Source organism: Sciurus vulgaris (assembly GCF_902686455.1).
Source record: "Sciurus vulgaris genome assembly, chromosome: 1".
Lineage (NCBI taxonomy): Eukaryota > Metazoa > Chordata > Mammalia > Rodentia > Sciuridae > Sciurus > Sciurus vulgaris.
In genome coordinates this window covers 176,352,824-176,366,063 of record NC_136461.1, presented here as the reverse complement: position 1 = coordinate 176,366,063, position 13,240 = coordinate 176,352,824, and the positions used below count along the sequence as shown (strand labels likewise).

Genomic DNA, 13,240 nt, shown 5'->3' with positions numbered 1-13,240 from the left:
TTAGCATGGCAGTCTCTAGTTCCATCCATTTACTGGCAAATGCCATAATTTCATTCTTTATGGGTAATATTCCATTGTGTATTTATGCCACATTTTCCTTATCCATTCATATGTGGAAGGGTACCTACGTTGGTTCCATAACTAGGCCATTGTGAATTGAGCTGCTGTAAACATTGATGTGGCTTCATCACTGTAATATGTTGACTTTAAGTCCTTTGGGTATAAGCCGAGGAGCCGGATAACTGGGTCAAATGGTGGTTCCATTCCAAGTTTTCTGAGGAATATCCATATCCTCGCCAACATTTATTGTTACTTATATTCTTGATAATTGCCATTCTGACTGGGGTGAGATGGACTCTCAGTGTTTTGTTAATTTTCATTTCTCTATTTCTATAATTGTTGGAGATGCTGAACATTTTTTTCATATATTTGATTTTTTTTGGAGGGGGTAACATTTTTGAGTTTTTTATATCCTGGAGATTAATGTATCTGAGGTGCAGGTGGCAAAGATTTTTTCCCATTCTGTAGGCTCTCTTCACATTCTTGATTGTCACCTTTGCTGTGAAGAAGCTTTTTAGTTTGTTACCATCCCATTTATTGATTCTTGATTTTACTTCTTGTGCTTTAGGAGTCTTGCTGAGGAAGTTGGTTTCCTAAGCTGACATGATGGAGAGTTGGGCCTACATTTTCTTCTAGCAGGTGCAGGGTCTCTGGTCTAATGCCTAGGTCCTTGATCCACTTGGAGTAGAGTTTTGTGCAGGGTGAGAGATAAGGGTTCAATTTCATTCTACTCCATACAGATTTCCAGTTTTCCCAGCACCATTTGTCGAAGAGGCTCTCTTTCCTCCACTTTGTTTAGTATGAGATAACTGTATTTATGTGGGTGTGTCTCTATGTCTTCTATTCTGTTCCATTGGTCTTCATGTTTGTTTTTGTGCCAATACCATGCTATTTTTGTTACTATAGCTCTGTAGTATAATTTCAGGTCTGGTATTGTGATGATATTCTTGTTTCACTTCTCTCGCTAAGGATTGCTTTGACTATTCTGGGCCTCTTATTTTTCCAAGTGAATTTCATGACTGATGTTTAAGCACTCTTAATCATTAGAATAAATCTGTGAGGAAGACATTATTTTGCAACTGCTCAGAGAGGTTGGGCAATTTCCTATAGTCGTGCAACTAGCCAAACTCTATTAGCTAGCTGCAAGATAATAGTAGGATTCAATCCAGGTAGACTGACTCCCACACCTATGTTGTCTCCCAGCTTCCCCAGCTGTGTGTTTAGTTATGAATAAAGATGAAATGTCTTCATACCTAGGGTGTTTGCACTTTGTTTTTCAAAGAGGTTATCTCCAGATACCAATGAAATGGAAATGAAGTCTAATGAAGAGCCACTCCTAAGAAAGAGTTCTCGCCGATTTGTCATCTTTCCCATCCAGTACCCTGATATTTGGAAAATGTATAAACAGGCACAGGCATCCTTCTGGACAGCAGAAGAGGTATGTGGCATCATCTTCATTAACACTCATGTCCTATAATGCAGTGTCAACTTTCTGTGTTATAACATATAGAAACATTTTATCTTATAACTTCGATTGAGTAAGACCAGTTGTATAAGATGAAGTTCAGAATTATTGAGACTAAATATAGTATTCTCCAATGTTTTAGACTACTGTCTGTAAACAAATTTTCTGCTGCAAAAAATGGCATCCTATTTTGCCTGATGCTTTGTCTCATTTAGGGATACTGGAGATTGAACCCAGGGTTACTTTACCACTGAGCTATATCCCCAGTCCTTTTTATTTTTCATTTTGAGACAGGGTCTCACTAAGTTGCCAAGGCTGACTTTGAACTTGCTATCCTCCTGCCTCAGCTTCCTCAGTAGCTGCAATTACAGACATGTGCCACTGTGCTCAGCTCCAGATTTTTACTTCTAATATATTTTAGGGCATTTTCTACTTTTAAACATTTTTGTTTGCTATGGCCACATAGATTAGTCTTTACTTATGTTCAGCAGACTAAGCAAAGTTGTAACTATAGTTAAAAAAAAAAAAAAAAGACTGAAAGCTTTAGGGCCCCTGCTTTCATTTAAACAAATTATGTGACTTGCTTAATTGATTATTCAAAAGGAGCTGTCACACAAAGAGCTGACCATCCAGGCAGTGTACTTGCTCTTGACTCTACCAGGCTAACTTCACAGTTCTTCCAGTCTGGCCCTGGCTCAGCAGCATTAAAACGCATACAAGGACTGAGGATGTGGCTGAGAGGTAGAGCACTTGCCTAGTGTGCGGAAGACTGGGTTCCATCTCTGGCACCACAAAACAAAACAATAACCTGATACAGTTCCCCCTAACAGGTTAGCTGTAGAATGTTGTTTGTTAGTGTGACTTTTTCTACCAAGGAAATGAGTTGAACACAGCAAATTAGATGATACTTGCTGGTTTGGTAAGGACAGGTGGTTATGCAAATGATTGCTTTGTAGTCTAGTTCAACACACACATAGTTATTGCTTTCATCTTGCCCTGTGTCTAACAGAAGTAGTGTCTCTATTTCTATAGATAGATGTTATCTATTTGCATCTGTCTGTTTTTCAAGAGACTTATTCTATACATGTAAACATACCCTGTGAACAATGCAGGCTCTAGGGCTGGCTGCTTAGGTATAAATTCTGATCTTTCACTTACCAGTTGTAGAACTAGGAACGTTGCTTTACCCTCTTTGTGTATTGTCATTGATAAATGAGGCTAATAGTACCTGGCTCATTGGGTTGTTGTGAGGACTAATGAGAAGTCAAGAATGGTACGTGGCATTTAGTGAGCACTAAATAAATGCTTTATTTTATACCTAAATGGGTATGGTTTAACCTAGAAATCAGAAAGCTTCAGTGTCTGAAGCTTCTCTTAAACCAATTTTACCCACTTCCCCATCTTTGTTATATTGTCAACATCTTTGTTATATTGTAGTTGACATATAGAGCAAAAAAGCAGTATTTTTATATTGGGTCAAAATTCTTGGCACACCTGACTCTCCCTAACTGTTTGTGGTTTTCAGAAAGATTTTGTTAGACATGGTTCAGAGAACAAGTGAAGTACACAGCTGGGCTTTTTTATTTGTCATGTTAAAGGTTCTTGTTCTGGGTTCGAGTCCCCAGCACTCTGGGATTGTGAAAAAGGTTCTTGTAAGGGCTGGGGAGATAGCTCAGCTGGTAGAGTGCTTGCCTCCCAAGCACAAGGCCCTGAGTTCGATCCCTAGTACCGTGCAAAAAAAAAAAAAAAAAAGCTGAGTGTTTAAAGAGGTAAGTTTAATATTTAATATTTAAGAGCAAACATTTTAATATTATAACTTAGTATCAGGAAGATGTCCTTCGTGAAACCTGAATTGAGCCCTTAATAGAACAACACTTGATTTTTAGTGTATGTATTTTATAAGATGAAGAAAACTATTATTCCCTCCCTATCCCAACACTTAGCATGATATTGGGCATGTAGTAAGTGCTCAGCAAACATTTAAAAAATAGTATTTTAGGAAAGAACACAAATGATTAAAAGGATGAATATTAGTCTTTTTTTTGGGGGGGGGAAGATCAAAGAGATTGGGGCTTTGTTAGAATAGATAAAAGGAGGACAAAAGCAACTCAATCACATCTTACAAAGATCAGTTACATATTTCCTTTTCATTTCATTTTTTTTTTTTCTGATACTAGGGATTTAACCCAGGGATGCTTTATCACTTAGCTACATCCTCAGCCCTTTTTATTTTTTATTCTGAGACAGGGTCTTGCTAAATTGCTTAGGGCCACACTAAGTTGCTGAGACTAACCTCAAACTTGGGGTCCTTCTGCCTCAGTCTCCTGAGCTGCTGGGATTATAGGCATGAGCTCCTGTGCCCAGCACATATTTCAAATGTTTATGAAGTTATTGTGAAACATACTTAAGAGATTTTTCTAATACGAAATATCCAGAAGAGCTGTGAACTAAATTTACCCCCACCCCAATTCATCCATTGAACTCCTAATCCCCAGTGTGGTGGCGTTTGATGGGGGCCATGAGAGGTAATTAGTGAGTAAGATTAGTGCATCCATGAAGGGAATTCGTGCCCTTCTAAGAAGATGTACAAGAGAGATGAAGTATGGGAAAGATGATCTCTCTGCTGTATGAGGATGTGGCAAGAAGGCTTCCATCTGTAAACCAGGAAGTGGGTTTTCACTAAGAAATCATCTGTGCTGGTACCCTGAGCATGGCTTTCCAGCCTCAAGAACTGTGAAAAATAATGTTTGTTGGTTAAACCACCCAGTTTATTTGTTTATAGCAGCCAGACTTAAAACAAAAAGGTACATGTAAAGATTATTTTAAAATTGTAGATTTTTGCCAAATTCTATAGTGCATCTCTCTTAATGCCAAGGACTAATTCTTCTTTTTCGGGGGTGGGGTACCAGGGATTGAACTCAGGGACTCTTGACCACTGAGCCACATCCTCATCCCTATTTTTATTTTATTTAGAGACAGGGTCTCATTGAGTTGCTTAGCACCTCACTTTTGCTGAAATGTTCTCAAAAATATTTCTATTCCCTGAGGAAGGTATACCTATAAACTGCTTCAAAACCTAGGACATTACCTGCCTGACATTACTTGTGGGTAAAGTGGGTTAGTTGACAATAAAGTAGCAGATACAGTTGGTTAACAGTTACATAATTATTTGTGTAACAGCATAGTAAATATCACATAAAATGTTTCTGAAAGTCATTAATTTACCTCACTTCTTTCTTGACTACTTTTTATTCTACTGCTCCTCTTTGTCCCTTCCTTTGTTTTTTCCAGTGCCACTCAGTTTTAAAGTACATCTGGACTAGCTTCTCATTTAGCCAGAAAGTCATTCCATCATAATGTTTTGTTTTCTTTTAGTTAAATAGTAAGTAAATCTTATATATACTAGATATATCTGGCGTATGTTATATATGTATATCTTATGTTATATGCCTTAAATATATGTTATATATATAGTAAAATGATTGCTATAATATAAAAAATTGACATATCTATTATGTCACACAGTGCCCATTTTTCCCCTTGTTGCAAGAGCAGCTAAATTTACTTGTTTAGCAGATGTCCTCGATACAGTACCCTATTATCATAATTTTTTGTTTTAGTTTGTTTGTGATGTTAACATTTTTTTCTTTTTCACAGTTTACTGCTTATTGTTGTGTCTCTTCTTACTGGTGGAGTGGAGTTAGTTTTCTAAACACTAACAGTTAAAATTTTTGAAAAAATTTTTATTCTAGGTTGACTTATCAAAGGATCTCCCTCACTGGAACAAGCTTAAATCAGATGAGAAGTATTTTATCTCTCACATCTTAGCCTTTTTTGCAGCCAGTGATGGAATTGTAAATGAAAATTTGGTAAGATTTTTATTTTGTTTTACTTTTGTACCATTTAGCAGTTAAATGATGATACTGTCAGTAAGATCATTAGACTGAGCCTGAGAAAAGATATCTAAGTAATTGAACAGATGAAGCTTAATTCTTGATAATGTTTTTATGATGAAGAGTAGAGGAAAGGATAGATTTCTGCTATTCACCCAGCAAAATATTGTGAAATCAAGCATAAACTGTGCCAATTAAAACCAGCTTAAACTTTAGGTTGATTTTTCACCCTCAGATAATAAATTCAATAAAGAATCTCTACCTCAAATGGGGTCCTAATTATAATAAGTTATATTCTGAATATGTATGTCAAAATATATTCTACTCTTTTGTATATCTAAAAACAACAACAAAAACCATCTTGACCTTAATAGCCATCTCGACCTCTGTATGAAATATGGAATTCTGGCTTCCCATTTAAAAAATTTGTATTATGATTGATCAGGAGGCAGAATTTCTTGTTAAACAGAATAGAGCTAGGCTTAGTGGCACATGCCTGTAATCCCAGCTATTGGGAGGTTGAGGCAGGAGGAGTGTAAGATGGAAGCAGTCTGGACAATTTCGTGAGACTCAAAATTTAGAAAGAGAGAGAGGGAGAAAGAATAGAGGTTTGACATTCCATCATGGACTAGAAGAGACTTTAACAGATCTCTTTACTGTTGGAAAAAAATTCTAAAAAGGAAAATTATTAGTTTTGGTAGATGTTCTGAAATTTTTTTGCTCCTTGGGCACTATTTTAACCTCATAGGACAATTCATATAATTATATGAGAATATTTTATGCAACTAATTTATTGTGGAGGGTTTGATGAATAAATAATACTGTTAAGGGGCTGGGGAGATAGCTCAGTCAGTAGAGTGCTTGCCTTGCAAGCACAAGGCCCTGGGTGTTAGATCCCCAGCACTGAAAAAAAAAAAAAAAAAAAAAAAAAAAAAAAAAAAATACTGCTTAAGATTCTGCTTAAAACAATCCTTAAGTTCTTTCTGGCCTGCTTATTGCAGGCAGGCAGTTTTTAAGTGATAATTCTGATGGACTGGATTCAGATTTGCAATGTTTAACCCAGTGTTTTGTGAGAGCCCCCAGCACTGGATCTGTTTCCCTTATTTTCTTAGGTGGAGCGCTTTAGTCAGGAGGTGCAGGTTCCAGAGGCTCGCTGTTTCTATGGTTTTCAAATTCTCATCGAGAATGTTCACTCAGAGATGTACAGTTTGCTAATAGATACTTACATCAGAGATCCCAAGAAAAGGTATTACTGCTGAGATTTTATTTACAAAGTTTTATCCTACTGCTTAAATTTTTATTGCAGAACTAAGAAAGCTAAATGTTAAGGAAAGATTGTTTACATATAGAAGTTTATAACTATAGTGTTTTCTATTGCCCAATAATGTGTTAGATTAAAAAATACTTGTATAGAATCAGTTAATCTTTGGATTTTTATAGTATCTTAAAAACTGTAGAAATGGAATATTTGTGTTAAGTTGATTTTGTATCAGACCATATCCAAACCACTAATTTGAGTTTTGTTCTCATTTTTATATTTTATGAACATGTAAAAATATAGAAAACCTGCAGATCTGTTAGTGTCCCATAGAGTTACAGTTACTGTCTGTGATTAAACTATTAAGCTTAAGTCCAATTAAGAAACAAGAAAATAACTTCCATGAATTCTGTTGTTTTTACAGGGAATTTTTATTTAATGCAATTGAAACAATGCCATATGTTAAGAAAAAAGCGGATTGGGCCCTGCGATGGATAGCAGATAGAAAGTCTACTTTTGGTATGTAACTCATTTACATATAATCAGATTTGCTTTGGGTGATGTACTGACCACAGCCTAGTTATGTAGGTAGTGGGATAGTTTGCCAAGACATCAAAGAAGATGCACAGAGATGGCATGTGAGACAGACATAAGGTTTGTTGAAGACTGCTTATGGGGAGGTCCAGTGGTGACAGGCTGAACAGTTTACACCTCTGACTTTCATGGTGCTTTGCCACAAAGTAGTGCATCTGTTCCTCATGGCACTTTGTCCAGTAGTGGCCAGCTGGACAAGCACTTATCCTCTCCACAGTGCTCTCTATTCTGCACCAATTACTGCAGGGAGAGAGGCTTTATAGGTTAGGATACAGAAGCAATGACATCATTAGCTTGCTTTGTCCCATTGTATGACCAGTATTCCAAAGGATTTAGCATACAAGCACAAGAGCAGTTTCTACAGATAATACTAGTTTGCACTTCATGGATTTCCTGGGTCTGTAGAACTCAGAGACACCTGGACCACACTCAAGAACCAGTGATGTAGCACCTGTATGGGCAAGCTTGTGGCATATTGGTGATGAAGCAGATATATTTGCTTTGACTCCAGTTCACTATAAGAATGAGAAAAGCAGTGGTTCTCAATATGCATAAATAGCATCTGGAAAATTTGTAGGAAAACCCTGTAGAATCCTAGTTCTTACTAGAGAGAATGATTCAGGAAGCGAAAATGGGACTGAGGAATCTGCATTTCATTTCCAGCTGATTTTCTTACAAGTGGTTTGAGAAGTACATGTTGGGATACTAACTTTATAGAGAAAAAAGAAGGGAAATATCAAGGTGTTCAGTGTACACTGAAAATATTAGTATGAATAGGTACTGATAGAAAATGATAAATAACTTGTAGAAAGTATGTATTTTCTGATACCATACAAGAAAGACAACCTAGAAATAGAGATAACATAGAAGGGTGGTAATCACCTTGCAACCACAACAGGGGCTTCAGTTAGAGTCTCCATATTGCTTAATCTCAAAGGAAATCCCATTTAGGGTTCTGATTTAGGATCTCAGGAAAGAATGTGCTCTAAAAGGGTGTAGGAGTGGATAAGAAGGGAAAGGGAAAAGAGCAAAGTGCACATTGGTAGCTTTCCATTTTGCAAGTGAAGCTAAAAGAGTAACATGGAAATATTGTTTTGCTTTGCCATACACCTATACTTTCCCTTAAGGAAAGAAGAAGTGCAATTTTTAAAATTAATTGTGCTGCATACACCATGGCAGCTCTTACATCTGGCTTAGGACTTTGCCTAAGATTTTTGGGGATGCTCTTGGTGACTTTTGCACCAAGTGGGACTGTTTTGCACCAAGTATAGCAACTGTTCTTTCTTTATCTCCAGATCATGTAATCCATTAATTTTAACTCAAAAGATCCTAAGAATACTCCTTAAAAAAATCATTAGTTTTAAGTTCATATTTTATAAGGAGATTCAATTCCAATAGAGATAAAAATTCAATTCCAATTATATGCCTGTAGTTTTTAAAAAATCAAGACATACTGTTTAGTTTTAAAAATGTGTTTAAAAAGTTTTAAAACATAGATAGATATATTAAATCTTAATATATGTATTGAAATTATAGTTCATACTTCGAAGAAAGTATTAGTTATTAGTATTAGTCTTAGTGCATTGCATTGTAGAGCTCAGTTGTATCTTAAAAATATACCCTGCTTTCCTCTTTCTAAAAAAAATCATGAGGTGTTTACATTCATTATATTCTTTAGAAGAAATGTTTTGGGACTCTCTCTTTATTTCACATAAATTCTCAAAAAGTTGTAAAATTTACCCTTTACCATTCTTTAATCTTCCCCCCAAATAGTCATCTCTTTGGTATTCATATAAATGTATAGAATGGTTAAAAATAACAATTTCCCCCTTGTTCAGAATGTTTAAAGTCTTGTTCCCTTATAGATATTTGTCCATATGACGTTACCTTAATGTCAATTTAAAATATATCAAGTGTAACTCCCTGTCATCTTATTAATAGGAAAAGTATAGTAAATTATGTTAAACAAATGATGAATCTGTTTCTTAAGCTTAGTGATTATTATTATTACATTTTAATATTTAATATACAACACATTAAAAAATCTTCTCTTCCATAATTGAAGCCTGAGGGTATGGTTCAGTGGGAGTATCTGTCTAGTATGTGTGAGGTTCTGGGTTCTATCCCCAGCCATGTCAAAAACCAACCAACCAGACAACCAACCAACCAACCAACTATAATTCCTTTGACATAAACAATATTTAATTTATATTTCTTTTTTTTTTCCCAAAGTGAATTTTAAAATTGTATCTATAAAAATAAAATACTTTAGAAATCTTTCCCATGTTTTAGGCTACTAATAGACAATTTTTTGTTGTTTTGTTTTAATATTTTTTAGTTGTTGAATAGACTTTTATTTATTCATTCATATGTGGTGCTGAGAATTGAACCCAGTGCCTTACACATGCTAGGTATTTGCTCTACCACTGAGCCACAACCCCAGCCCCTAATAGACAATTTGAGTTATCAAGTATGTGATCTAAGTGATCTATCTGATTTGGTTTGTTTAAGATAATTGGGGAAAAATAAAGACAAACCAGAGCATTATTTAGGGACAGCCAGGAATATTTTAATTTAGTCATCTTTCTTTTAAAATTTAAATATTATAATTATATTTGTTCTGGAAATTCAAAATATTTTAATAATTTGAAATTATTCAGTTTCTACATCAAAGTTTTGTGTTTTTTATAGAATGGCTTTTAATGCTTCTTAACATCTTATATAAATTCCATTGGTTCAATTGAGAGCACATTTATTAAGTACCTGCTATGTGTTTGATCCTGCAATAAGTATAAGGGATATAAAGTACAAGATAGTAGCTGGACATGATGGCACACAATTGTAATCCCAGTGACTTGGGCGGCTGAGGCAGAACTGTTAAGTGTGAGGCCAACTTCGGCACCTTAGCAAGACCCTGTCTCAAAATAAGAAGGGCTGGGGATGTGACTTAGTGGTTAAGAATCCCTGGGTTCAGTCCCTGCTACCCCTCTTTCCTCCCCAAAAAAGATACAGCTGTAAGAGAGATAAACTATGTCATCAATGACAAAGGCCTGTAGTTCCCTCAAGTACTCAGTGCCTTTATCTCAAAATCTACAACCTCTCTCTACATATGCAGTATGGTGACATAAGGGACATGTGTATAATCTTTTGGATTAAGTTTATAACCATTTCCTAGAGATGGTGTTATAGATTATGCCACTAGAGACATTCTAGGAATGGGCTTCTGAAAAGAAACAAACTTTTGAAATTGGCTCTTATGTATTTAGCAGAGGTCAGTATTTTTGCTTACATGGTAGGACATGTTTTTGGTATTGAGTGTTGAACCCAGGGACATTTAACCACTGAGCCACATTCCTACCCCTTTTTATTTTTTACTTTGAAAAAGGGTCTTGCTAGGTTATTAAGGGTCTCACTAAGTTGTTGAGACTGGCCTTGAACTTGAAATCCTCTGCCTCAACCTCTGAGTTGCTGGAATTATAGGTGTGCACCACCACACCTGTCTGTGATAGGACATTTTACCTAATAGGTACATTTATTATCATCATCTGGGTTCATCTATTTTTGTAATTACACATTCATGATAATTTCTTTGAAATGTTTACAACTAGTTTGTAAGATATATAGGTTGCTAAAAATATAAACCTCAGCAATCTCCCCTCCTCTTAGAGTGAGACATTTATCATAAAGTCTGTCTTCTACTTTTCACTTGAATATACACATGTGCATATACTCTGCTCACATGCATGTGCCTGCATTCACAAGCACCTGTAGGTTGCAGGCAAATCACTTAATTTTTTGAGTATGGGAGGCCATCCTTTGCCCAGAAACCAAGTCTGCAGGAGTTCTTTATTCGCCGTAGGATTTGAAGTAGACATACCTCTCTGTCCTAGTAGGTAGGGGTAGAAAATTTCCTCCTCTGAAGATCTTTGGCCACTGCACTAACTTGTTTATTTCTTGGCAAAATGGTTATGGTATTATTTTTAAAAATTATAGACTTGCAAATGTTTGCAATATGTGATACTCAGAAAGTGAAACTATTTTATGTCTCCCAGGGGAAAGAGTGGTGGCCTTTGCTGCTGTGGAAGGAATTTTCTTCTCAGGATCTTTTGCTGCTATATTCTGGCTAAAGAAGAGAGGTCTCATGCCTGGACTCACGTTTTCCAATGAACTGATCAGCAGAGATGAAGTAAGGTGTAAAGTGTTTCTCCAGTTATGTGTGTGTTCATATGTCACGTTCATTTACTTTTCTTTCTTCTGGGAAATGCTTATGGTGATTTCAAATACCCTGGTAATTAAAAGGAAATAGAAAGTCACTTCTTCTATGGCTCACCAGAATTTGAGTTAATTTGTCAAGTATTTGATCAGTTTGATAGGGATAAGTGGCATCTCATTATTTGGTTTTATTTGTTTTTGATTATTACTTGATTGAACTTCTTTCATGATTATATTAGTAATTTGTATTTTTCAGTAATTAGTCTGTTTTTTGCCTTTATTTCTGTTTGATAATAATATTTTTCTTAAAAAGGTTTTTTTATATGACAGTTGTAATCCTTAAAGGAGGGGTTTACACTTGCCATGTTCATTGGAATATTCTCAATGTACACTTTCAACAGGTGTTTGTTTAATGAATTTGATATTTTCATTTCTTATATTTATTATATAACTATAGAATAAAATATGAATTTTATTATATTTTTTATTTTCTCAGTTCATCCTTTTTTTAAATTTTGTTTTTCTGTTAACATATAAAATCTTAAATTTTATGTGACCCACTCCCACAATAAGTTAAATTATCATATATTTTTTCTTGATTTTTTTTTTTAACATTTAACTCTCTAATACAATTGGAATTTGTTTAGTATAAACATGGAATTTAGTATAAATGCAGTATGGTATGGAGTAAGTTAGAATTTAACTTAGTTTTAGTTCAAACACTTTTAATTCTCTTTTTAAAGTAATTCATCCTTTCTCCACTGACTTCTAATGTCTTCTTCATTATATATTAAGATTTTATTATACTAAAATCTGTCACATGGTCATTTTTTCCTGCCCCACTGACTTACCTTAGGTTATTATAATTTTTTAATATGACATAACAAACTCTTCTAATTATTATAGTTATATGTTTTAATAATTGGTAGAATAAATCTCAAAACTTTCCTTTTTAAAGTGTCCTTGTATGGACCTACCTACCCATTTATTCTTCCAGATTAGTTTCTGAATTAAAAAAAATCCCATTGGGATTTTGATTGGAATTCTTTAAACCTCAAAATTAGTTTTATCCATTTGATTTAACAATTATGAGCGGCTACCTTTGATTTACTGATCTCTATAATAGATAACTAGTTGTCAATTCTAATCAACTCTTTAACATCTTTCAGTAGTATATTTGACATATACCCTTGTAGTTTGCAGTATTCTTCTTGAATCAAGTCTGCAGAAAAAAACATATCACTAGTAAATTTTCTAAGGTTAGTTGTTCAAAGAGATGAGTTTTTTGAGTTTTTTTTTTTCCCCTGAGAATGACAGCTTAATGAGGTAAATAATCCCTGTAATACAATCTTTGATTTAAGAATCTTTGAATTATCTTTAGGAATTTTTTTTTATTTTATTTTTTCCAAATCTTTTTTAAAAAAACTTTATTTTCACTAACTTTTTTTGACAGTGATTTTTAAAAAAATTCTTTTCATACATGTATATAGGGTAATAATGTCTGTCTCACAATCTACCATCCTTCCCTTTTCCACCCTCCTCACCAATCCCCTCACTCCCCTCTGTACAATACAAAGTTCCTTCATTCTTCCCTACCCACCCCCCCCACTATGGATCAGAATCCTCTTGTCAGAGAAAACAATCAGCCTTTGGTTTTTTGGGATTGGCTTATTTCACATAGTGTGATACTCTCCAGTTCTATCCATTTACCCGTAAATGCCGTAATTTCATTCTTCTTTAAGGCTGAGTAATATTCCA

At 34.9% G+C, this 13,240-nt stretch overlaps 1 protein-coding gene across 6 annotated transcripts in view; it reads left to right on the top strand.

Annotated features, from left to right (window-relative positions):
- The window catches only part of RRM2B (ribonucleotide reductase regulatory TP53 inducible subunit M2B), a 33,644-nt gene that overhangs the window by 9,339 nt on the left and 11,065 nt on the right, over positions 1–13,240 (top strand). For 2 of the 6 annotated variants that reach the window (XM_079108193.1, XM_079108192.1), the window contains exons 2-6: positions 1,343–1,498; positions 5,278–5,394; positions 6,531–6,664; positions 7,101–7,195; positions 11,323–11,456. In XM_079108193.1, the coding sequence (XP_078964319.1) occupies positions 1,343–1,498; positions 5,278–5,394; positions 6,531–6,664; positions 7,101–7,195; positions 11,323–11,456 (636 nt within the window). Of the gene's footprint in view, positions 1–1,317; positions 1,499–5,277; positions 5,395–6,530; positions 6,665–7,100; positions 7,196–11,322; positions 11,457–13,240 lie in introns of those variants that run through there. The other 4 variants (XM_079108194.1, XM_079108195.1, XM_079108196.1 and 1 more) reach the window with 4 other exon arrangements.